Below are 27,244 nucleotides of genomic sequence, written 5' to 3'. Positions count from 1 at the left end.
TAATTGCATTTCCATGTTCTTTGTACTGTGGGAGACCGGATATAGTGAATGCTGGGTCCGGGGGAAGAGCGGAGATGGTGAGTGCGGGGTCCGGGGGAAGAGCGGAGATGGTGAGTGCGGGGTCCGGGGGAAGAGCGGAGATGGTGAGTGCGGGGTCCGGGGGAAGAGCGGAGATGGTGAGTGCGGGGTCCGGGGGAAGAGCGGAGATGGTGAGTGCGGGGTCCGGGGGAAGAGCGGAGATGGTGAGTGCGGGGTCCGGGGGAAGAGCGGAGATGGTGAGTGCGGGGTCCGGGGGAAGAGCGGAGATGGTGAGTGCGGGGTCCGGGGGAAGAGCGGAGATGGTGAGTGCGGGGTCCGGGGGAAGAGCGGAGATGGTGAGTGCGGGGTCGGGGGAAGAGCGGAGATGGTGAGTGCGGGGTCGGGGGAAGAGCGGAGATGGTGAGTGCGGGGTCCGGGGGAAGAGCGGAGATGGTGAGTGCGGGGTCCGGGGGGAAGAGCGGAGATGGTGAGTGCGGGGTCGGGGGGAAGAGCGGAGATGGTGAGTGCGGGTTCCGGGGGAAGAGCGGAGATGGTGAGTGCGGGGTCCGGGGGAAGAGCGGAGATGGTGAGTGCGGGGTCCGGGGGAAGAGCGGAGATGGTGAGTGCGGGGTCCGGGGGGAAGAGCGGAGATGGTGAGTGCGGGGTCCGGGGGGAAGAGCGGAGATGGTGAGTGCGGGGTCCGGGGGGAAGAGCGGAGATGGTGAGTGCGGGGTCCGGGGGGAAGAGCGGAGATGGTGAGTGCGGGGTCCGGGGGGAAGAGCGGAGATGGTGAGTGCGGGGTCCGGGGGGAAGAGCGGAGATGGTGAGTGCGGGGTCCGGGGGGAAGAGCGGAGATGGTGAGTGCGGGGTCCGGGGGGAAGAGCGGGAGATGGTGAGTGCGGGGTCCGGGGGGAAGAGCGGAGATGGTGAGTGCGGGGTCCGGGGGGAAGAGCAGAGATGGTGAGTGCGGGGTCCGGGGGGGAAGAGCGGAGATGGCGAGTGCGGGGTCCGGGGGGAAGAGCGGAGATGGTGAGTGCGGGGTCCGGGGGGAAGAGCGGAGATGGTGAGTGCGGGGTCTGGGGGGAAGAGCGGAGATGGTGAGTGCGAGGTGAGTGCTATGTGACAATAAATTACTTCATCTGATCAAACAAAAGACGGGGGTTTTTTTTTTTTTCTCCATTTAACATGATCAGTCATCGTTTCAATATGGATGCCAGAATTTCATGCTTTCTGCCAGGGGATACAAACTTGAGTGCAGCTGTACGGCTCCATGCACACAGACACTGGTATGGCATTGCTAGTAGTGTTTTAGAAGCATATAGGAGAGTTAGCGGTTTATTCGTGGTTTTACACTACATGAAGAAAAAATGTGTGTGTGAAATTCTACAAAAAACTTTTTTTTTTTTTTTTTTCTCTCCTTGAAGCTGAAGCTCAAAATCACTAATAACCTAAAGCAGTGTGCATGGACACAGGATAACACAATCTTCTAGAAGCAGAAAAAAAATGCTATTAGGATCTCAAACTGCTAGTGTGCATGGAGCCTAAATAAGAGGAGCGCCCAGTATCCAGAGTAATGCCCATTTGATGGAAGGATGTCAATTGTTTTAAAAAGAAAAAAAAAAGTGGAGCCAATGTGTTTTTTGGGGAACTTTCTCCTCCTTTTTTCAGGGATGTTAATAGCGCTCACGTGCCAGAAAGAACTTCCCTTTTCTCTAAAATGAAGAAATATCCTTGGCTTTGGTTTATGATTTGGTCCCTGTGCAATTCGGCCAAAACAGTCCAGTCAATCAAATAACCTTTAACCTCTTCACGCCCAGCTTCTCGGCCTAGACGCCGAGCGGCCGCACGTGTGTTCTATTAAAAAAAAAAAAGGACATATGTGCCGAGAGCGTGTGCCCTGCACGCTCCCAGCACCCATGTCTGGTACTCACGGAAAGGTCCCAATCTCCTCTTTCGATCGGGACCTTTCCCAATTATGTGACTGCACGTCACGATGGTCACATGACCCTAAACCCCTTCTTCTGGAACCCTTAAAGGGCCGGCAGGCGCCGGCATTAGTTCACTTCCAATTGATTTTAGACTGGTTTTTTTTCATATCATATTTGTTCAAATTGGTTATCAGTCGGGGCATAAAATGATCACGTTGCATCAATCAGTACGTTTTTTTTTTTTGTTTTTTTTGTTTTTTTAGATGCTTTGTTCATAAATGCGATATTGTATTTTTGATTGAGTAGGAGATTGCGTGGTGAAAATGCAGGTGTGATCGATCACTTCTATCGATTTTTGATATCCACTTTCCGATGTATGTTCTATCCATTGCATGGGTTGTAGACTATAAAAAGACTGTAAATTGGTTGGAAAAGAGAACAATTGTTTTTGAATGTGGACTTGGCCACCATAACAGCAGCCATTTTTATACTGGCCCTCTGACAGGTGGGGTGTGAATTGATATCGATTTTTGTGAATTGGTATCGATTTTCTGATATCCACTTTCCGATGTATGTTCTATGCATTGCATGGGTTGCAGGTGAGGTGTGAATTGATACCGATTCACACCAATTCACAAAAATCGATACCAATTCACACCCCACCTGCAACCCATGCAATGCATAGAACATACATCGGAAAGTGGATATCAGAAAATCGATACCAATTCACAATAATCGATGTTGATTTTTGTGAATTGGTATCGATTTTCTGATCTCCACTTTCCGATGTATGTTCTATCCTTTGCATGGGTTGCAGGTGGGGTGTGACTTGGTATCGATTTTCTGATCTCCACTTTCCGATGTATGTTCTATCCATTGCATGGGTTGCAGACTATAAATAGACTGTAAATTGGTTGGAAAAAGAGAACGATCGTTTTTGAAAGTGGACTTGGCCACCATAACGGCAGCCATTTTTATCCTGGCCCTCTGACAGATGGGGTGTGAATTGTTTGCTCTCTTGATAACCTGCAGATGCTGATATGACTCTTCCGGCTGTAATGAATGGAATCTCCACCACTTTGGATCCTCCGTCAGCTCCTGTAGAGCACAGAGGGGCCGTATCGGCTGGTGTGAAGAATCAGAGCCTGGAGCAGGCTGATGTGCCACCCAGCAAACCTAGGAGTGTCTGTTGGCAGTGGCACCCAGCACTCTTCAAGGGGGCGAAGATCTGACTGTCCAGAAGTTTTGATGGGATGTGATTGCTTTATGTGAAGGTGACCTTGTCTCTGTAACCCCCCTGGTGGTATTCCCGAGTGTAGCTCGGGGTAAGGTTTCAGTACCACAAGCGGTAACCCCCCCGAGCTACACTTGGGCTTACCATGCGGCACTGCTCCAGGGTCTGTTCTTCACTCACCTTGTCCTTCGCTCATGCGATGTCCCCCCTGCAGCGTCCCCAGCCATCTCCTCCGGCCAATGCCGGCATCTGTCTTCTGGGTTCCGTTCCCTGTGACGTCGGGACGTACAGCGTCCCTTTAGGTCAAAAGCGGTTTAGACCGACTAGAGAACAGCGATAGTAAATCAGAACCACTTGCAGAATTGAGTGATAATGATTGGTGGGGGAAATTCATCATCAGACACTGAAAACGATTCTGCGACTGAGCTCAGCGATGTGCGAACTTGGCGCTATATTTCACATTTCAGTGTTTTTGGTTTGATTAGATTATTGAATTTTTATTATATTTTTTATGATTATTAAATTATTTATGATTTCGTGTTTCAAGTTTTATCCTACCCGGGATGTTTCCTAGACTCTTGTTCGGACAGATTTCAGTGAGTTATTCCTAAAAATTACAGGCCTACAATAAAAAAAAAAACATTTCCATGCAAAAAAAAGTACCGCTTTGAGCACAGAAATATGGACATAATCAGACTGCTAGGGAGAAGTTTTGATGGGGTGTGATTGCTTTATGAAGGTGACATGGTCTCTTTAAATGTGTAGTCTATGCGTGGATTTTAGCTGGCCTCTAGAATAATGAGGTAGTGAGCAGTGTGTGTGTGGAAGCTGCAGTTTGATGCCAGTCCCCGTCCTCTCTCTTTGAATTCATTTTTTTTTTATTCCTCAGCTCGCAGACAGGGAAGAAATACACTGGTTTCCTGCCCACTGCCTGCTGGCTTTGATCATGGGCAGACTGAGTTATTTCTCCTGACAGCCTCCTAAGACTGGACACATCACAGCTCCCGGTTTTCTTCCCCCAATACCCCCCCCCCCCCGCGCTCCATCTCTCTAATGGTTTTCTTGAATTTTTTGAAAGTTAATCAGTTCTGTAATGCGATTAGCGCTCTGGAGGTAGTATGCCGCCATTCATAAAGGCGCTGCGACCATTCCGTCAGCAATAAAGCCGTACGCTGCCATACTATTCGTGCCTCCCCGGCCTTCTTAGTATGTAGCCTGTGGGTGTGGAATGACACGCATGCTCTGAATGACGTGTACCCACGCAGAGCGAGTGAGCATTACAAAATGAGCTTTGTTTAGAATTCCAGGCCAAGTGTGCCATTATCAACGAACATCCAAAAACAAAGTCTGGAAACTTGGATTTATCTAAAAATCAGAAATCCACTCTGAACTTTATGTACTGTAATCCCGAGCAGCCGGATTCTAAGCCATGGCTCTTGTCTGTGAAACGGTTTTTAGAAGATGAGTTTTTGGAAATGCCTGCTCTACAATTGGCATTACTGGGTGCAAGGAGCAAAAAGGTGGTGGTTGGTTATTTTCTGTTTTGGTGGTTTTTTTGTTTGTTTTTTGGTTGCTGGTTGGTTGCTGGTTGGTTGGTTGCTGGTTGGTTGCTTGCTGGTTGGTTGGTTGGTGGTTGGTTGGTTGCTTGCTGGTTGGTTGCTTGCTGGTTGGTTGCTTGCTTGCTGGTTGCTTGCTTGCTGGTTGCTTGCTTGCTGGTTGCTTGCTTGCTGGTTGCTTGCTTGCTGGTTGCTTGCTTGCTGGTTGGTTGCTTGCTGGTTGGTTGCTTGCTGGTTGGTTGCTTGCTGGTTGGTTGCTTGCTGGTTGGTTGCTTGCTGGTTGGTTGCTTGCTGGTTGGTTGCTTGCTGGTTGGTTGCTTGCTGGTTGGTTGCTTGCTGGTTGGTTGCTTGCTGGTTGGTTGGTTGCTTGCTGGTTGGTTGCTTGCTTGCTGGTTGGTTGCTTGCTTGCTGGTTGGTTGCTTGCTTGCTGGTTGGTTGCTTGCTTGCTGGTTGCTTGCTTGCTTGCTGGTTGCTTGCTTGCTTGCTGGTTGCTTGCTTGCTTGCTGGCTGCTTGCTTGCTTGCTGGTTGCTTGCTTGCTTGCTGGCTGGTTGCTTGCTGGCTGGTTGCTTGCTGGCTGGTTGCTTGCTGGCTGGTTGCTTGCTGGCTGGTTGCTTGCGGTTGCTGGTTGGTGGTTGGTTGTTTTTTTGCATTGCTGTGTCCCATTGGGACCTTTTCCCTTCACTACTTGGTCCAGAGACCCAACAGGAAGTGAGGAAATCTCTCAAATCAGAGGGGGTCCCATTTGACAGGTGACCCTTAGAAAAAAAAAAAGGTTTTACCTATAGTTTTTACATTGGGGAGAAGTGAAGTGAAAGGAGATCCTTACAAATGAAGGAAATCCCTTAATGGGGGACCCCCGGGTCACCAGAACTAGTGTCCCCTTTGGAGGATTTCCACTTTATTACTTTTCTGGGGCCAACCAAATTTGGGGATTTTCTTTTGCTTTCACCTTAACTGGGACAAATGGAGAGGAAGAATCTCCCTAAAGGGTATACAGACTGCAAAAAAAAGTGTAGTAGGTGTTCTATCTCAAAAAAAAAAAAAAATTCGAAGTTTTTTTTAATTTTACTTTAAGTGGTATTTCCTCATTTTGGAGAGGTTTCCCCCCCTTTTCTGTGGATGTCTGGAAGATTTTCTGTCACTTCCTGTTGTGGTAATTGATATTCAATTTTGTGGTTCCTATCGCTATTGTAAACGCAGTAAGTGTCCAGTGGGATATATAGGGTGACTCCCCAGCTGAGACCAAGAATTAAATACCTCACAGGGGTTCTAACCCTTCTCCATTATAATAATAATAATAATAAAAAAAAAGCTTTAGATACCTTTTGAATGTGATGGGCAAAAGCTCAATTTTTGTTTGTACAAAATAACATCCCTGCCAGCGCTCTCGCCTCTGTGTGCCCCCATGGGCTGCTTTCTATGGCAACACACCTGGCTCGATCCCAAGCTGGGATGTCTGTGTCCATAGACACACACAGAGAGGCTCTTTCTTCTCTCTGTTCACAGGATTTGATTGACAGCCGCAGGAGTCAATTGCTCCCACTGCTGCCTCTGTGTGCAGATAGAGGAGAGAGTGACGGCAGACAGGCGCGGCGTGGGGTTCGAGATAGTAGTAGGTTTTTACTTATACTTGCAAAGAGCAGTCTTAAACCTCCCCTTTTTGGTCCCCCACCGGCGGTCTATCTTTTTTTTTTTTTTTTCTATGGGTGCCCCATAGCATATCAAGCTGCTTGCTTTGAGGCCACACCTTGCTCCTGAGCCAGGCTGCATGTGTCCATTGACACACACAGCTCAGTCTCACCCCCCGAGTCCCTGTAAGTAGAAGGGGAGAGAAGACCTAAAGCCAGGGCAATGCGGGATGACTGACGGGGGAATGCGGGATGACTGACGGGGGAATGCGGGATGACTGACGGGGGAATGCGGGATGACTGACGGGGGAATGCGGGATGACTGACGGGGGAATGCGGGATGACTGACGGGGGAATGCGGGGTGACTGACGGGGGAATGCGGGGTGACTGACGGGGGAATGCGGGGTGACTGACGGGGGAATGCGGGGTGACTGACGGGGGAATGCGGGGTGACTGACGGGGGAATGCGGGGTGACTGACGGGGGAATGCGGGGTGACTGACGGGGGAATGCGGGGTGACTGACGGGGGAATGCGGGGTGACTGACGGGGGGAATGCGGGATGACTGACGGGGGGAATGCGGGATGACTGACGGGGGGAATGCGGGATGACTGACGGGGGGAATGCGGGATGACTGACGGGGGGAATGCGGGATGACTGACGGGGGGAATGCGGGATGACTGACGGGGGGAATGCGGGATGACTGACGGGGGGAATGCGGGATGACTGACGGGGGGAATGCGGGATGACTGACGGGGGGGAATGCGGGATGACTGACGGGGCAATGCATGGTTACATCCAGGCTTTAGAGCCACCGCAAGCCCGCTTCTGTGGAAATATGTATAACAAATGTATTTTTGAAACTCTTGGGTGCAAGTAAAGAGAATATCACATGAAGAATTGGGGCTCAGTCACCCAATGCCTGTTGAACTGTTTCTAGGGCTAGTTCACATTAGATGCAGTTCTGTGCGTGTTTTTGGTTTTTTTTGTTTTTTTTTTTTCTTCCTGCATTAAAAATGCATGCACAGTGTTTTCATGTATTCCAATGGCCCTAGTTCACACCAGTGCAATCCGTTCCAGGTGCAGAAAAAAAAAGTAGAACCTGCTGGCATTTTTTTTTTTCTGCACATAACTATACTGGAGCAGCAAACTGCATCGGATCGGAGTGTGGTGGGAACTGTAAGCAAAAACGTATCCGAAATGCATCCGTATTGCGTTTTTGTAGTGTGAACTGGCCCAAAAACTTCATAGATCAATGCAGGGGCACATAGACGCACTTAGACCTCAATTGCTCTCTTCTCTCCACATCTGTGCAATGGTGTGCACCAAGTAAAAAAAAATTAGACTTTGCTTTTAAGCTGTGCTGCATAAAAATGCATGTGCGTGCGCGTTCGTGTGTCCACCCTTGCATTCTGATTGCGGGTGCAACTGTTCCTGCACCCACAGCAAAATCGCTCTTGCGCTGTTACGGGATGTGCAGGGCTGCCGTTTGGTTTTTTTTTTGGTTTTTTTTTTTTTTACACATTCTATTTCAACAATCGTACAGTTCATACAGCAAACCAAAGACAGTCTGGAGGATTTCATTCAGTAGTAGTCATATTCAGCTGAACTTGTTCTGTATGTTTTGATTTTATGCAAGTTTCTTTAACCACCTCCCGTCCGGCCATTGTATATAAACAGCCGGACGGTGGCACTGCAGGGTCGGGTGGCCATTTATAAACGGCTTCCCCGCACCCTGCTTGTGCACACTCCCTGGGAGCGCGCAGCACCGCGATCCGGTGACCTCTGTGTCCTCCGGACACAGTGGAACACCGATCGTCAGACGGGATCTCTGTACGAGGTCCCGATCATGTGATCACTGATTGGCCAATCAGTGATCACATGCAGAGTAGTAAGCAAGATGTCACTTGTGACATCATTGCTTACTACATGTGAAATCTGTGAATGATCACAGAGGTCACATGGTACAGGGCTATTCACAACAACCTTGTGACAAGCTGTGACCAATCACAGCTCACTCAGTAGTTCTCAATGGCTGCAAGAATGCAGACAGAGAGAAAGAGAAATGATTGCTTTTACATCCTATATGGGTATAAAAGCAATTAGAGTAAAAAAAAAAAAAATCTTAATCACCCCCCACAAGTAGTAGTGACACTGTACTGCTAGGGTGACAGTTTATGTGTGTGTGTATATACATATGTATATGTGTGTGTGTGTGTGTGTGTGTGTGTATATGTAATTTTTAAACTTTTTTTTACATATATATATATATATATATATATATATATATATATATATATATATATATATATATATATATATATATATATATATATATATTATTTTTTTTTTTTTTTTTTTTTTTTTTTGTACTAAAAATATAACGGAATAAATTTTGGCCAAGATTTATGATGAAATATTTATTTGCAAAATTTTATAAGAAAAACACTTTTCTAAATTTTTGGACTTTTTAGTTTACATAGCAAAAAATAATAAAAATCCCAGCGGTGAATAAATACCACCAAAATAAAGCTTTATCGGTCTCAAAATAATTCATATGGGTACAGTGTTGCATGACCGCGCAATTGTCATTCAAAGTGTGATCGCGCTGAAAGCTGAAAATTGGCCTGGGGGGGAAAGGGGTGAAAGTGTCCGGACTGGAAGTGGTTAACCTGCAGCACATTTGCAGATGTGGGGACCGCAGGGAAAGCGACATGGTCAAAAAGACCATGCCATTTGCTGCTGCCATGTGTGGTGGTGTTTTTTTTTTTTTTTTTTCTTTGTTTTGTTTTCAGAAAGCGCAGACATGACAGCTCATTCTTTTACATCTTTTATGTACATGATAGCTCATTCAAATGAATGGACTGCAGACACGAGTCGCATGGCCTGCAATAGTGTGACCCTAAGCTAATGCTCCGCCCCTACACAATGTATCCCAGCATGCCCCTGTGTTTGTGATGCATTCCTATTAGAGGTTGCCAATGATAGATTCCAAGGCCTAGGTTTCTCCGGACTAGTATGAGGCCTAGGTTTCTCCGGACTAGTATGAGGCCTAGGTTTCTCCGGACTAGTATGAGGCCTAGGTTTCTCCGGACTAGTATGAGGCCTAGGTTTCTCCGGACTAGTATGAGGCCTAGGCTTCTCCGGACTAGTATGAGGCCTAGGCTTCTCCGGACTAGTATGAGGCCTAGGCTTCTCCGGACTAGTATGAGGCCTAGGCTTCTCCGGACTAGTATGAGGCCTAGGCTTCTCCGGACTAGTATGAGGCCTAGGCTTCTCCGGACTAGTATGAGGCCTAGGCTTCTCCGGACTAGTATGAGGCCTAGGCTTCTCCGGACTAGTATGAGGCCTAGGCTTCTCCGGACTAGTATGAGGCCTAGGCTTCTCCGGACTAGTATGAGGCCTAGGCTTCTCCGGACTAGTATGAGGCCTGGGCTTCTCCGGACTAGTATGAGGCCTGGGCTTCTCCGGACTAGTATGAGGCCTGGGCTTCTCCGGACTAGTATGAGGCCTGGGCTTCTCCGGACTAGTATGAGGCCTGGGCTTCTCCGGACTAGTATGAGGCCTGGGCTTCTCCGGACTAGTATGAGGCCTGGGCTTCTCCGGACTAGTATGAGGCCTAGGCTTCTCCGAAGGAAAGATTCTTCCTGTGATCTGTAATGCAGCTCTCCATCACGTCTCAGTGCTTTGTATTAGCCTGCTGCCACAGGCTCATTGGATTTGTACTCTATTTTTATTCCATGCCGGCATCATAACCCCCCCTCCCCTTTTTTTTTTTTTTTTTTTTCTCTTCTCAGATTGATGAAATCCTTGAACCTGCTGCTAAGCCCACATCTATGAAATACCAAGTGTTCTTCTTTGGCACACATGAAACGTAAGTTGTTTGAAAAGACATATAAGCCTGGTTTGTGGCGAACAAATTGAGAATAGAAGGTCTCAGTGTTCTGGTGTAACAGAGCGGAGTCTTGTTGGTCAGCTTCAGGGGCGGACTGACCATTTAGCCACTTGGGCACTGCCCGAGGGCCCAGGGTCAGTAGGGGCCCCATGAGATGCCCCTGGTACCTTTCATTGGCTTTTTCATAGGCTTTTTTGGGTGTGTGCAAGGACACGGGGGGCCTCATAATCCCCTATTGCCCGGGAGCCCCATGAGTGTTCAGTCTGCCCCTGGTCAGCTTAGAGCCAACCAGTCAGGGTTTTTGCTAAATTTTTGCTCTTTGGTGGTAGTAGTAGTACTGCTTTGCCTTTTATGAACTGCTTTGTGCTCGGTCATTCACTTTGTCAGGGCAGAAATGTTAGTGATACTAAAGTTTCAATAACAAAAATTAAAAAGTCGTTGCGCTTGCCTGCTGTGTGCAACCATATTGCATAGACAGGTCCCTTACTTCCTCCCCTGCAGTGCTGTTGTCTTCTCTGGGTGCCTTCTTGGCAAGCTGGGTGCTAAGCCACCTATGTTTGCATGCTCCCGAACTGGGCAGTGTGCATCCATTCACACTATGTGTTGGTAAGCTCTGCCCCTACTCCCTCCTCCTGTGAAAGCAGGAAGTCAGGGGAGCAGAGCTGCACATGGTTACAGCTGTGAGGGTGCCAGGTAAGTGTTCGGAGCCTAGGACAAATAGTGGTGGGTGTGGGTGGGGTAGGTGTATGGGGATGGGGGGGGGTGTAGGGGTGGGTAGGTGGGTGTGGTTTGTTTGCTTTAAAGCAGTGGTTCTCAACCTGTGGGTCACGACCCCTTTGGGGGTCGAACGACCCTTTCACAGGGGTCGCCTAAGACCATCAGAAAACACATATTTCCGATGTGTAGAAACCAGCTGCTGTGTAGAAAGCAGCAGTATTGGAGGTAAAACGACACTTCATGAATTATAATTACTGGGTAAATTTATGGTTGGGGGGTCACCACAACATGAGGAACTGTATTAAAGGGTCACGGCATTAGGAAGGTTGAGAACCACTGCTTTAAAGGGAAAAAGGCGCATTTAGGTTAAAAAAAACAAAAACAAATAAAAACAACTTTTTTAGACTTTGACCACTTGCTGACCTCCCACCGTACTTTTACTGTGGGCGGCACGTGCAGGGTACAGTCAGGTTACATGTATGTCATTGTGCCTGTCCTGGTTTGGGTGCACACTGTGAGGCCCTCCTGTGACCGTTGGAGTCACCAGACACAGTGGATCACTGTAACTGGGTATCATGTGAACGCTATGATTGGTCATGGCTATCACATAACAATGTAAACAAGCTGTCACTAATAACTTTCCATTCATGAACAGCTTGCTTTTGGTTGTGACCTGTGATTGGCCCACAGCAATCACATAGTACCTGGCTACCTTTACCATATGATTAGCTGTCGAAGTAGCAGAGTAGAAACAAATTGATTTTTTTTTTAATTTCCAGAATTTTCAGTTTTTGTTTTTTTTTTTTCTGGTTATGAAAAAAATATCCAGTGGTGATCAAGAACCACCGAGCGAAAGCTTTCTGTTAATCAAAAAGATATATGTAATTTGAGTACAGTGTTGCTTGACTGCACGATTGCCCGGTAACCACCTCCCCTCCGGCCATTGTATATAAATGGCCGGACGGTGGCAGTGCAGGGTCGGGTGGCCATTTATAAATGGCCTCCCCGCAACCTGCTTGTGCACGCTCCCTGGGAGTGCGCAACACCGCGATCCAGTGCCCGCTGTGTCCTCCGGACACAGTGGAACACTGATCGTCGGACGGGACCACTGTGCGAGATCCCGATCATGTAATCACTGATTGGCCAATCAGTGATCACATGCAAAGTAGTAAGCAAGATGTCATTTGTGACATTGCTTACTACGTTTGAAATCTGTGAGTGATCACAGAGGTCACATGGTACAGGGCTATTCACAACAGCCTTGTACCATGTGACAAGCTGTGACCAATCACAGCTCACTCAGTAGTTCTCAATGGCTGCAAGAATGCAGCTACAAAGGAGAAATGATTGCTTTTACAGCCTTTATGGGTGTAAAAGCAATCAATGTAAAAAAAAAAAATCTTCATCACCCTCCACAAGTAGTACAGTGTCACCATGGTGACACTGTACTGCTTGCGTGACAGTATGTAAAAAAAAACAAAACAAATATAAAAAAAGAAAAAAATGTAATGGCTATGTGAGCCACCACCACAGTGCTACGCCACAGGCACAAAAAAAAAATAATCTAAAAAAAGTAAAAAAAAAAAAAGTTTAAAAATGATAATTTTGGTTTGTAAACTAATTTGGGGTTTTTTGTTTTTTTTTTTTTAACTAAAAAGATAATGGAATACATTTTGACCAAGATTTATGATGAAATACTATTTGCAAAATTTTCTAAAACACTTTTTTTTTTTTTTTCAAACTTTTTGGACTTTTTCATTTACATAGCAAAAAAAAATAAAACTCACAGCGGTGAATAAATACCACCAAAATAAAGCTTTATCTGTCTCAAAAAAAAAAAAAAAAATTCATATGGGTACAGTGTTGCATGACCGCGCAATTGTCATTCAAAGTGTGATAGTGCTGAAAGTTGAAAATTGCCCTGGACAGGAAGGGGGTAAAAATGTCCGGACAGGAAATTGTTAAAGAATCGCAGTGCCTAATGGTAAAAAATGGGCCCGGTCCTGAAGGGGGTAAAACCGTCCAGAGCTGAAGTAGTTAACTCGGGCTGTAGGGCTCCTATGGAGGCTGACCTGTCATGTGGGCAGCTGAAGGACATAAAACGGTTAGGCCTCCTTCACACTATATATGTGCATGAAAACTGATGGGAAAACCGTACAGATTTCACTTGCAGAGACACAAGATTACATGTGCGTTTCAGTGAGTTTTACCCCCGGTTCACATATATGCAGCCGTGCTTTGCGCACACACGAGAGCCCATTCATTTGAATGGACTCCTGTTCCCCGGGACACCCAGGGAAGAAATCCCTGCACTTCTGAAAACGCAGCCCCCACGGGAACCTCGGTTCCCAGTACGGCTGCGCTTTCCAGTGCGGGCGCCGTGCGATTAGAACTGACACCCACCTGCGGGTCCGCATTCCTCTGTGCTGGTGGTGAGACTGCTCGGATTTTCGTGTGAATCCGCTGCCACACCACCTGCAAAGATGTGAACCTAGCCTTATACAGGGGCGGACTGACCATTGGAGCACTCGGCACTCACGGGGGCGGACTGACCATTGGAGCACTCGGGCACTCACAGGGGCGGACTGACCATTGGAGCACTCGGGCACTCACAGTGGCGGACTGACCATTGGAGCACTCGGGCACTCACGGTGGCGGACTGACCATTGGAGCACTCGGGCACTCACGGGGGCGGACTGACCATTGGAGCACTCGGGCACTCACGGGGGCGGACTGACCATTGGAGCACTCGGGCACTCACGGGGGCGGACTGACCATTGGAGCACTCGGGCACTCACGGGGGCGGACTGACCATTGGAGCACTCGGGCACTCACGGGGGCGGACTGACCATTGGAGCACTCGGGCACTCACGGGGGCGGACTGACCATTGGAGCACTCGGGCACTCACGGGGGCGGACTGACCATTGGAGCACTCGGGCACTCACGGGGGCGGACTGACCATTGGAGCACTCGGGCACTCACGGGGGCGGACTGACCATTGGAGCACTCGGGCACTCACGGGGGCGGACTGACCATTGGAGCACTCGGGCACTCACGGGGGCGGACTGACCATTGGAGCACTCGGGCACTCACGGGGGCGGACTGACCATTGGAGCACTCGGGCACTGCCCGAGGGCCTGGGGTCAGTAGGGGGCCCCATGAAATGCCCCCTGGTACTTTTTTTTTTTTTTTTTTTAATAGGCTTTTTTGAGTGTGGGCAAGGACACAGGGGCCCCATGATCCTCTATTGCCCGGGGGACCCATGAGTTGTCAGTCCACCCCTGCTTATACACAATACAGATTCTTGCACAGAAAAACATCTGCGTGTGATACTAGCAGTGTGAACTGACAGAGGAACTGACATCTCTGCACCATGGTGTGAATGAGCCCTGAGAGGGGAGGCCGACACCATAACCGCACATCCTGAGTGCCGAGTCTGCTGTATAGTGGTGGTTCAGTCATACCTGCTGTCTATCCTGCCTGCAGCTTAGACAGGCTCATGTTTCAGGCACTTGGTCTAGGTGTGCATCCGTTTCATGTTCTCAATTAGAACTGAATGGAAGAAGCGATTAATGTAGAAAGATGGGGTGTGACCCGTGTATGTCAGACGTTCATAGCTAGACTGGCAGAAAGCATTTAGCCCTGGTTCACACGGTGCGATTTCAGGTGCGACATGCGATTTACAAATCACACCTGAAGTTGTAGCTAATGTATTTCCTTGGCACTGTCTTAATCGGTGCTTTTTGAAGTAGTGCCATTTCAGAAACCGTTCCTACACTACTTTTTTTTCTTTTTTTTTTTTCCCCCCCCCGATTTTCATTGCGGCTTGCATTGACATCTGACGAAGGGGTCCTGTGAGACTCCAAAACGTTGCCTTGCTGTAACTTTGTGATGGTTCATTGAAAATTGTGGACCCGTATTGGTGATCCTCAGTGTGCTGGTGACATTCTCCCTTTCTGTTAAATGAGGTCGCAAGCCACAGTGAAAGCGGAGGTGCAAATCGCACTGACCGGCAGCTTTGAAATTGCGCTGTTTTCAAGTGAAGTCGCGCGATTTCAAAGTTGCATTGTGATCCAGAGCCAATTCATAGTAATCAACTTCAAATATACAAATTAGGAAGGAAATTGGGTACATTTGCTCTGGTGCAGCTGGGACTTTAGTTCCCATTGTTTTAATTTTGTCTGACTGCAGTTATGTAATGTTACTTCTGTTGGTCTGTTTTTGTGAATTTTTTTTTTTTTTTTTGTTTTGGTGTTTTTGTTTTGTTTTTGTTTTGTGGTGGTGTTTTTTGTTTGTTTGTGGTGGTGTTTTTTGTTTGTTTTTGTTTTTTATTAATTTTTTTTTTTTTCTCTAGAGCATACCTTGGTCCCAAAGACATTGTCCCGTATGAAGAGACCAAGGCTAAGTATGGAAAGGCAAATAAGAGGAAAGGATTTAGCGAGGGCCTCTGGGAAATTGAGAATAACCCAACGGTGAAAGCATCTGGATACCAGGTACCTCTACTGAGCCTCTCACTGTTGCAATGTTCTGGTATTTTGTTGTCAAGATCAAAAACTACCACCCCACCCCCCTCTTTAAAGGGGTTTTAAAACTTTTTTTTTTTTTTCCTTTCCCATAATGCATTTCTTACATTAAGGTAAAAAATGTTTAGGCGTTGGTCTCATCACTCTAGATATAGTCATATTAAATGCCAGATTAGACCTTCAGGCTGGGTTCACACTAATGCGGTGCATCCAATGTGATTCACACAGGAACCGCACCGCATTCCTGTGCAAGTCACATGCGAATTATGTGCGTTGCGATTTAATCCATTATGCATGGCTAAAATCGCATCGCATCCGCACCAAAAAGGTGCCGGACCCTTTTTTGGGTCCGCAATAGATTCGGATTGCATGGGTATTCACATCTATGCGATCCGATTCTGCACATTGCGCTGCGTTTTGCAGACCGATTTCAGGGTGTTAACTTAAAGCGGAGCTCCACCCAAAAGGGGACGTTCCGATTTAAGGACTGCTTCCCCGCTCCACATAAAGGATTGGCACCTTTTGGGGAGGAGCAGGTGCCCGAATTTGATAGGACCGGAAGTGGGAGCGGGTACCTTTCGCCTAGGCGATCGGAAGTGGAAGGTGTCCTCCCTCCCTGTAGTGACAAGTCCCAAAAGACTACAGGACCGTTCATGAAGCGCAGCGCTTCTCGCACATGTGCAGTGAGTGGGTACCCGGCTGTGAAGCCGCAAGCTGTCACAGCCGGGTCTCCCACACTGAAGATGCCGGCCTCCTGGAACACAGGACGGCCGGTGAAACGAGCTGCAGGGGACACACCGAGGGACAGGTACTGTAAGTGGCTGTTTTGTAAGTCAGCAGCTACAGTTTTTGTAGCTGCTGACTTTTATTTTTTGACCGGGTGAGTGGAACTCCGCTTTAACATACACACCCGCAGCGGTTCGCATGAATGGGGTGCGATTCTGATGCGGTGCTGCGAATTCCACACCGCATCAGTGTGAACCCAGGCTCAATGGCTACATACTCTAGGTTGTTGATTCACAGAGAATAAAAACTTCTCAGGCGTTTTTTATACTTTTTTTTTTTTTTTTTTTTTTTTAATGTTCAAGCCTTCAGCAATAATAAAAGAAAAAAAAACTTCACAAACCGATACATTTTTAAAACACAATGTTGTTTCATCATCTTATTTTCAGTGTCTCGATTTAGGAAAATGTGTAGATCAAAACTAACCACGCGGGTGGATTTGTCTGACCCCTTTCTGCTCACCCGCCTTTGTGATTTTCTTTTTTTTTTTTTTTTTTTTTCCCTGAACACAACTTTTACTGTTTTTTTTTTGTTTTTTTCCAGCCTACTTCCCGGAAGAAAGGTGCTAAAGCTGGAGCTAAAGGTTCTAAAGATGGAGAGAAGGTATTCCAATATTTTTATTAAATTGTTTTTTTATTTATGTGCACACATCAAATCTAAACGTGTACAGCAGATAAACCATTGTTGGTACGGAATGCATACAGACATGTTCACATTGAAACACATGGGCAGAGGGGAGGTGGGTTCTTTATACACGATCAGGAAATCTAATGGGTGCATAAATGGGCCCATATTACAGGTAGTGGAGCCCTACCAGCAGGTATATTTGGGTGTAGGAAATAATGGGCAGCAAGGGCGGACTGACCATTTGGAAATTCGGGCATTGCCCGGGGTCAGTAGGGGGCCCCATGAGATGCCCCTGGTACCTTTTTCATAGGCTTTTTTGAGTTTGGGCAAGACACAGGGGCCCCATGATCCCCTATTGCCCGGGGGCCCCATGAGTTGTCAGTCTGCCCCTGATGGGCAGAGAGCAATTCTGTTATGGTTTGATAGACTGGACCCAGCTGGGGCTGCTAATGGTAGAGCATGCAACCTTCAGGTAAAATGCGGCCAGGTTGGTGACCCGGCCTAAGGCTGTGGAGGACTGGAGTGTTAGGGGGACATTTTCAGCTCCCTAAAATCTACCTCAAAAGTGAAGAGGATTCCATAGCGGTCAGGCAAGAAAGGGATGAAAAGGAGGTGGTGGGGGGGGGGGGGGTGTATTAGGAGGATAGGGGGAAAGTGCATGAAGGCTTGTGGAGGGTGCGAGGATAAATGGGGGATGTAAGGAATGAACAGTGGGTCTCATTCCCTCCACACCTGGGCAGGGTTTACCCACGTCAGTCGCCACCCCCTGTGTTTTAACTGGATAGCATGTGCTGACAACTGTTCTGGCCTTTTGTGGGAAGGCAGATCGAAAATGTGTCAAGTCTTCTAAAGCCTTCTGGCCAACCAAATATTGTCCCGTGTATGGGCAGGCTGGTTGTACACAAGTAGATTTATCTAATAACTTGTGTACAACCAGCCAGTCAGGTTTTTTTCCAAACCGATCCATGCCACCGGCAATACTGTTCATTGTATTCTGACGGTGTGGATGGCTCCCTGCCATCAGAATACAATAGCACACCGAAAAGGATTCCTCCATCCATCGCGAATATGTGGATAGGGGAATCTAATTCCTGATCATGTGATCACTGATTGGCCAATCAGTGATTACATGCAGAGTAGTACGTAAGATGTCACTTCTGACATTGCTTACTACATGTGAAATCTGTGAATGATCAGAGATCACATGGTACAGGGCCATTCACAACAGCCTTGTACCATGTGACAAGCTGTGACCAGTCGCAGCTCACACAGTATTTCTCAATGGCGGCAAGAATGCAGCTGAGAGAAGGAGAAATGATTGATTTTACAGCCTTTATGGGTGTAAAAGCAATCAGTGTTAAAAAAAAAAAAAAAAAAAAAAATCTTCATCACCCCCCACAAGTAGTACAGTGTCACCATGGTGACACTGTACTGCTAGGGTGACCGTATGTTAAAAAAAAAAAATTAAAATGGAAAGTTTTTTTTTTTAATAATTATAATTTTTGGTTATAAACTAATTTGGTTTTTTTTTTTTTTTTTATACTAAAGATAACTGAATGCATTTTGGCCAAGATTTATGAAGAAATATTTATTTGCAAAATTTTATAAGAAAAACACTTTTTTAAAAAAAAAAAAAAAAGTTATTGGACTTTTTCATTTATATAGCAAAAAAAAAATCCCCCTTCTTGCCCAGGACAATTTTCAGCTTTCAGCGCTATCACACTTTGAATGACAATTGCGCGGTCATGCAACACTGTACCCATATGAATTTTGTAGCATTTTTTGAGACTGATAAAGCTTTATTTTGGTGGTATTTATTCACCGCTGGGATTTTAATTTTTTTTATGTAAATTAAAAAGTCGAAAAATTTTGAAAGTGTTTTTCTTATAAAATGTTGCAAATAGTATTTCATCATAAATCTTGGCCAAAATGTATTCTGTTATATTTTTAGTAAAAAAATAACCCAAATTAGTTTAAGCAAAAATTATAATTTTTAAACTTTTTTTACATACGGTCACCCTAGCAGTACAGTATCACCATGGTGACACTGTACTACTTGTGGGGGTGATGAAGTGTTTTTTTTTTTTCACACTGATTGCTTTTACATCCTTTATGGGTATAAAAGCAATCATTTCTCCTTCTCTCTGGCTGCATTCTTGCAGCCATTGAGAACTACTGTGTGAGCTGCGATTGGTCACAGCTTGTCACATGGTACAAGGCTGTTGTGAATAGCCTTGTACCATGTGACCTCTGTGATCATTCACAGATTTCACACGTAGTAAGCAATGTCAGAAGTGACACCTTGCTTACTACTCTACATGTGATCACTGATTGGCCAATCAGTGATCACATGATCGGGACCTCGTACAGAGGTCCTGTCCGATCGGTGTTCCACTGTGTCTGGAGGACACAGAGGTCACCGGATTGCGGTGCTGCGCGCTCCCAGGGAGTGCGCACAAGCAGGGTGCGGGGAAGCCGTTTATAAACTCACCCGACCCTGCACTGCCACCGTCTGCCCGTTTATATACAATGGCCGGACGGGAGGTGGTTAAAGAAACTTGCATAAAATCAAAACATACAGAACAAGTGCAGGTAAATATCACTGCTACTGAATGAAATCCTCCAGACTCTTTGGTTTGCTGCATGAACTGTACGATTGTTGTAATAGAATGTGTCCATTAGAGGGCAGCAGAGCTCATAGGTTTTTATCTCCCTCACCAGCCAACTCCAAAGAAGAGTGCAAAAGATGAAGAAGATGCAGATGCAGATGAAGATGAGGAGGAGGAGGAGGAAGAAGAGGACAAGCCGGAGGGGGACGGAGATAAGAAAGGGAATGCAGATGGCAGCAGTGACGAGGAGGGAAAATTAGTGATTGATGAGCAGTCCAAGGAGAAGGGCGGAACTAAGAGGAAAGCCGAGGATGCTGCAGAGGCAAGTTATTAAATCAAGCCAGTGTGTTTAAAAAAAAAAAAAAAAAAAACTGTCCTGAGAAGCATGGGGGTTGTCATTGCTTCTAAATGTTGTCTTTGCACTAAACCAGGGGTGGGCAAATGTGGCTCTCCAGCTGTTGAACTACAAGTCCCATCATGCCTCTGCCTTTGGGAGTCATGCTTGTAACTGTCAGTTTTGCAATGCCTCATGGGACTTGTAGTTCTACAACAGCTGGAGGGCCACAGTTTCCCACCCCTGCACTAAACCACTGGCTTTAGAATGTGAATAGGGAGAGAGGCGGGACTGAGCTCTTCCCGTTCCATTATCTTCTCGGATGAAGTGATCGCTCTGTCGTACCAGTACAGTAGCAGCCCATATCTCCAAAGAGAGATCGACACTATTATTTAATATCGATCAAGAACCATTCTACTGGTCCAGCGCAGACTCTAGCGCAATCTGATCCTTCTTCAGGATAAAGTAATGGCAGCTTCAGTTTCTCTTTGGAAAGGTCCCCCCCCTCCTTTATTGGATGTCTGTGGCATGCTCTGTCTCAATGCTTTCCTGAAATAAACTTTATTGTGCCTATTAGCTTCTTGGTACGTGTTCCAGTTTTGTTGTGTTTGTGGTATAGTTGTCAGTTCTGGGGTCACAATTTTTGGTTTTTAACTGTTTATAGCACGACGGGTAAAAAAACAAATCTATAGCAAACATACGGGGATTAAACATAAATACAGAAAGTCTACTCGATTTGCAGGTGTGAATGTTTCGACATGTTTCGCGTTGAGTGCAGACGTGATGTGACACACTTTTGCTTCCGCTGTGTGATGAGACACCTAGCTAACAGGCGGGAAGCCTGGCTTTCATCATTCACTGTGTGCGCTGCTAGTAATCATGTCAGAGCTTACTGAGCTTCAAAGAGGGCAAATTGTCCCAGCTAATGGTGCTTCTGTGACTGTAATTGTCATGTGTGCAGTGCTGCGAGGTACAGTATCAAGTATCAGTATGACATATACAGTTTCTGGGAAAACGTTCGATGAGCAATGAGCGCAGTCAACTGACAGAGACAAAAGGACATCGCACAGGTTTGACCCGGAATAGGAAAACTGCAAAAGTTACTGCGGAGCTCAATTCCAGTCTTCACGCGCTTATGCGTTTGTGACGACTGCGGTGCCCAACTCCTGCCCTTCTCGCGGCCGGCGGTGCCCAACTCCTGCCCTTCTCGCGGCCGGCGGTGCCCAACTCCTGCCCTTCTCGCGGCCGGCGGTGCCCAACTCCTGCCCTTCTCGCGGCCGGCGGTGCCCAACTCCTGCCCTTCTCGCGGCCGGCGGTGCCCAACTCCTGCCCTTCTTGCGGCCCAACTCCTGCCCTTCTTGCGGCCCAACTCCTGCCCTTCTTGCGGCCCAACTCCTGCCCTTCTTGCGGCCCAACTCCTGCCCTTCGCACCAACTCGCCACAAAGTACAGGTTAATCTCACTCCGCGCTGTCACTGCCGTAATAATGCCGCTCTCGGCTCTACCCTGCACAGAGACTTTCCCGCTCGCTGGACCGCAATCTGTGTCAGCAGCCTGAGAGCAATTGTCACTGGGATAAGTTACCTATGTAATTAACCCTTTAAATGCCACCACGGCCTTTTTACTAAAAAGGAGGAAACTCTCAATCCTTGGCAATAGCACCATGATCTTGGCATAAACGTCTGTAACACACACTGTCACCCCAGACAGGTATATTCAGAAGAATATTTTACAGTAGCACTCTTCAAGAGACAGGGATTCTTTTTAGTTTGCATTAACCTCCCTGGCGGTATTCCCGAGTGTAACTCGGGGTAAAATTTCAGTACCAAAAGCGGTAACCCCGAGCTACACTCGGGAATACCATGCGGCGTTGCTCAGGGATTCCCTACAGCGCTTACCTTGTCCTTCGCTCCCCCGATGTGTCCCCTGCAGTGTCCCCGGCCATCTCCTCCGGCCGATGCCGGCATCCAGCTTCTGTGTTCCGGTCCCTGTGACGTCGAGACGTACGGGCGCCGCTGGTGGCGGGAAATTTTAAAATTTTAAAAAAGTCATTTTTTTTTTCCAAATAAATTTTACATAGTAAAACATTGCTGTTTCAACCCATTTCACATACATTTTGTCCCGAATGCTTTGTCCGGCGCCCTGCCTGCATTGTTACTGTTCTTTCTGCCTGGAAACAGAAACATCCATGGCGTCCAAAAAGCGTCCCTTTAGGTCAAAATCAGTTTTAGACCGGCTAGAGAACAGCGATAGTAAATCAGAACCACTTGCAGAATTGAGTGATAATGATTCGTGGGGGAAATTCCTCATCAGACACTGAAAACGATTTTGCGACTTTGCTCAGCAATGTCTGAACTTGGCGCTATATTTCAAATTTCAGTGTTTTTGGTTTGATTATATTATTGAATTAAATGTATTATTATATTATTATTATTTTTTATGATTATTTTTTAAATTATAATTTATGATTTCGTGTTTCAAGTTTTATCATACCCGGGATGGTTACTAGACTCTTGTTCGGACAGATTTCAGTGAGTTATTCCTAAGAATTACAGCCTACAATAAAAAAACTACATATTTCCATGCAAAATAATGGTACCGCTTTCAGCACCAAAAATCTGAAATAATCATACCGCCAGCGAGGTTAAAAGCTTTAGAGACCTTTTCAACACTTGTTTTCCAAATGGGGTTTAATACTGAAAAGGTCAAAATGGTGGGAAAAAATATTTACAGAAGAAGTTAGAGACCTAAAGAGAACAAAACGCAACAGGAATAAAAAGAATACTTGCAAAGTCCTGGTTTTTGCTGAGGCCGATTGTCCAAGCAAAAACGTTGCCATGGCTCACTTTGGGTGTTCTTGGTTGAGGTAAAAACAAGCGCTTCCTTTACAGGTCCAGTCATTCCATTTCCTGTAAAATATAAAAGGGGTGTTGTCAGAGACCATATAACCCAGGGGTCTACAAAGATTCTAAAAAAAAAAAAAGGGGGGGTGGGGCACTTTTTATTGTCCTTCAAACTTTTAGGAGGGTCGGACTGTGGCCAGCAGGAGTGTAAATTTTCTGGTATCAGTAAACATCACCACATGGTATCATTGGGAGGAATAGTGCCCCATTGTTGGTGTCAGTGGGAGAAATAGTGCCCCATTGTTGGTGTCAGTGGGAGAAATGGTGCCCCATTGTTGGCCTCGGTTGGAGAAAGGGGTGACCCTTGTCGGCGTCGGTTGGAGAAAGGGGTGACCCCTTGTCGGCGTCGGTTGGAGAAAGGGGTGACCCCTTGTCGGCGTCGGTTGGAGAAAGGGGTGACCCCTTGTCGGCGTCGGTTGGAGAAAGGGGTGACCCCTTGTCGGCGTCGGTTGGAGAAAGGGGTGACCCCTTGTCGGCGTCGGTTGGGGAAAGGGGTGACCCCTTGTCGGCGTCGGTTGGGGAAAGGGGTGACCCCTTGTCGGCGTCGGTTGGGGAAAGGGGTGACCCCTTGTCGGCGTCGGTTGGGGAAAGGGGTGACCCCTTGTCGGCGTCGGTTGGGGAAAGGGGTGACCCCTTGTCGGCGTCGGTTGGGGAAAGGGGTGACCCCTTGTCGGCGTCGGTTGGGGAAAGGGGTGACCCCTTGTCGGCGTCGGTTGGAGAAAGGGGTGACCCCTTGTCGGCGTCGGTTGGGGAAAGGGGTGACCCCTTGTCGGCGTCGGTTGGGGAAAGGGGTGACCCCTTGTCGGCGTCGGTTGGGGAAAGGGGTGACCCCTTGTCGGCGTCTGTTGGGGAAAGGGGTGACCCCTTGACGGCGTCGGTTGGAGAAAGGGGTGACCCCTTGTCGGCGTCGGTTGGAGAAAGGGGTGACCCCTTGTCGGCGTCGGTTGGAGAAAGGGGTGACCCCTTGTCGGCGTCGGCTGGAGAAAGGGGTGACCCCTTGTCGGCTGGAGAAAGGGGTGACCCCTTGTCGGCTGGACGAATAGTGTTTTGTATCAGTGGGAGGAATAGTGCCCCAAGGGCCAGATAAAGGCATGCAAAGGGCCACGTCCAGCCCCCCGGGGCCGCAGTTTGAGGACCACTGATCTAACCAATCATCCAGTTTAAGGGATGGGTGCTGGGAAGCCAAGTTTGACCAATTCCCAAATACAGTTCATTCTAGATATTTATATTTCTGAATATCAACCATATACATTCGGTTACCATGCAGATTGTTGTCCAGCATGAATTTATCTTCTCAACAGATACAGATGTGACCGATCTCCAATATCGATTTCTCATAGGAGGGTTGTGGAGGCCTAATCCACTCTGGAACTTCCTAGCATAGAAGCAAGAATATAAGGGTTCAAAATGCTACCCAATGACTGACGAAGATGACTTTATTCTGGCTAAATGGTCATAATTCCAGAAATGTTAAAACATGCTGAGGTTTTAGAATCTTGGCTCATAAGCGGTCTATCAGAAATGTGTATTCGCTGTTTTTGTTCGGATATTTGCGACTGCGTTTCTGTTCTCTTAACCATTTAAGAGCCGCCCCTTTGCAGATATACTGCTACAGGGCGGCTCCGCTGTGCAAAATCAAATACATCAGTACGTGATTTTGCCTAACCGCATAGGGGGCGCATGCGCCACCTTACCTATGCAGCTATGTCATTCACCGGGTACTGGTCGGTGATTCCCAGTTGATCCTCGGCGGGGCTGAAAGGGGAGCGATCTGTGTGTAAACACGCATCTCTCTCCTGTCGGCATGGACATGCTGCTTTGTATTTGTTTTGCTGTACAGAGATACAAAGCAGCATGTCTCCCAAGTAAAACACAACACGGCATACATAGTAAAACACCGCACACTGTTAACCCCTTGATCACCCCAGATGTTAACCCCTTCCTGCCCAGTGTCATTAGTACAGCGTCGGCGCTTTTAACCCCTCACCTACCGGGCACTTATACCCCCTTCCTGTCCAGGCCAATTTCCAGCTTTCAGCGCTGTCACGCTTTGACAATTGCGCGGTCATGCAACACTGTACCCATATGAAATTTTTATCATCATTTTTTTTTTTTTTTTTGTGACAGCTTTATTTTGGTGGTATTTAATCACCTCTGGGTTTATTTTTTCTTAAACCAGAAACCACTGAAAATTTTAAAAGTTTTTTCTTAGTTTTTGTTATAAAATTTTGTAAATAAGTGATTTTTCTCCACTGATGTGCGCTAATGAGGCTGCAGTGATGGACCACTGATGAGGAGGCACTGGTAGGTGGCACTGATGGGCATTGACGGGCGGCACTGATGGGCATTGACGGGCGGCACTGATGGGCATTGACGGGCGGCACTGATGGGCATTGACGGGCGGCACTGATGGGCATTGACGGGCGGCACTGATGGGCATTGACGGGCGGCACTGATGGGCATTGACGGGCGGCACTGATGGGCATTGACGGGCGGCACTGATGGGCATTGACGGGCGGCACTGATGGGCATTGACGGGCGGCACTCATATGCGGCAGTGACTGGCACTGGTAGGCGGCACTGACGGGGCTACACAGATCATCAGGGAACTCTGATGATCAGTGTACATGTCCCCTCTGAGGGATGCCGGTTCACATATGCGGTGCGGTACATCGCATGTGATTCGCAAAGGAACCGCACCGCATTCCTGTGCAAATCACATGCAGTTTGTGTGTGGTGCGATTGGAGGTTACATTTTTCTAATCGCACCACATGAAAAAAAGGTGCAGGACCCTTTTTTTTTTTTTTTTTTTTTTGTTCGCAATAGAATCGAATCGCATGGGTATTCACACCTATGCGATTCAATTCTGTACATCACACCGCATTTTGCGGATCGCTTTCGAGGTGTTATTAACTTAACATGCACACCCGCAGCGGTTCGTATGAACAGGGTGCAGAATTTGCACAGAAAATGCTGCATATTCTGCGCTGCATCAATTTGAACCAGGGCTGAGTGTTACTGGAGATGTCAGGGGCAGTTGATCAGATCCCAACCAGTGTTAGAAGTCCTGCTATAAGTCGCTGATCGCCGCCATTACTGAAAAAAACTCCAGTATATTTATCGCCATTTGTAAAGGCAATAATTTTCATGTAAAATAATTAATATACACTTATTGGTGGTTGGTTTGTTTTTTAAGCAGCAAAGAGAATATATTTTGGCCTAAATTTATGAAGAAATGTATTTTGTGTTTTATTTTTTTTTTTTTTTTTTTACTGGATGTTTTATAGCAACAAGTCGAAAAAAATTAGTTTTGTTTTATAGCGCTCAAAATAAACGCAGAGGTAATCAAATACCACCAAAAGAGCGGTCTATTTGTGGGGGGAGAAGGGACATAAATTTATGTACAGTTTTGCATGACTGCGCAATTATCAGTTAAAAGCAGCAGCGCTGTATCGCAAAAAAATGGCCTGGTCAAGAAGGGGGGTAAATCTTTTGGCGGGCAAGTGGTTAATTGCTCAAGCTTGTAAGGATGGCTTTTTTTTTTTTTTTTTCTTAACCACTTCCTGTCCGGACACTTTTACCCCTTTCCTGTCCAGGGCAATTTTCAGCTTTCAGCGCTATCACACTTTGAATGACAACTGCGCGGTCATGCAATACTGTACCCATATGAATTTTTTACCATTTTTTTGAGACAGATAAAGCTTTATTTTGGTGGTATTTATTCACCGCTGGGATTTTTATTTTTTTTACTATGTAAATGAAAAAGTCCAAAAATTTTGAAAAAAAGTGTTTTTTTAAATAAAATTTTGCAAATAAATAATATTTCATCCTAAATCTTGGCCAAAATTTATTCCGTTATTTTTTTAGTAAAAAAAAAAAATCCAAATTAGTTTATAACCAAACATTATAATTTTTAAACATTTTTTTTTACATTTTTATTTTATTTTTTTTATTTTTTATTTTTATTTTTACATACTGTCACCCTAGCAGTACAGTGTCACCATGGTGACACTGTACTACTTGTGGGGGGTGATGAAGATTTTTTTTTTTTTTTTTTTTTTTTTTTACACTGATTGCTTTTACACCCATATAGGATGTAAAAGCAATCATTTCTCTTTCTCTCTGTCTGCATTCTTGCAGTCATTGAGAAGTACTGAGTGAGTTGTGATTGATCACAGCTTGTCACATGGTACAAGGCTGTTGTGAATAGCCTTGTACCATGTGACTTCTGTGATCATTCATAGATTTCACACGTAGTAAGCAATGATCTCACAAGTGACATCTTGCTTACTACTTTGCATGTGATCACTGATTCTCCAATCAGCTTCCTGGGGCGATGTCAGAAGGGAACCAGTGCTGCTATTCACCACCATGTGTGACAAACTGTCATGGCTGCAATGTGAACAATATGGCGTCCTTGCAGCAATGTGAACAACATGGCGTCCTTGCAGCAATGTGAACAACATGGCGTCCTTGCAGCAATGTGA

The 27,244-nt window shown here is 46.6% G+C and overlaps 1 protein-coding gene across 1 annotated transcript in view; it reads left to right on the top strand.

Annotated features, from left to right (window-relative positions):
• The first annotated feature begins 10,162 nt into the window (after positions 1 to 10,162).
• The window catches only part of LOC149427608 (uncharacterized), a 27,577-nt gene continuing 10,495 nt past the window's right edge, over positions 10,163 to 27,244 (top strand). Inside the window, exons 1-4 of the mRNA XM_089667858.1 lie at positions 10,163 to 10,239; positions 15,333 to 15,471; positions 16,828 to 16,887; positions 19,633 to 19,842. Coding sequence (XP_089523984.1) covers positions 10,202 to 10,239; positions 15,333 to 15,471; positions 16,828 to 16,887; positions 19,633 to 19,842 — 447 coding nt within the window. The 5' untranslated portion in view covers positions 10,163 to 10,201. The remainder of the gene's footprint in view (positions 10,240 to 15,332; positions 15,472 to 16,827; positions 16,888 to 19,632; positions 19,843 to 27,244) is intronic.

This window comes from Staurois parvus, unplaced genomic scaffold, assembly GCF_062004578.1.
Source record: "Staurois parvus isolate SC_StPar_1 unplaced genomic scaffold, SC_StPar_1.0 ptg003628l, whole genome shotgun sequence".
Lineage (NCBI taxonomy): Eukaryota > Metazoa > Chordata > Amphibia > Anura > Ranidae > Staurois > Staurois parvus.
Note: the sequence above shows the minus strand (reverse complement) of the source record. Positions and strands in the feature narration are given on the sequence as shown.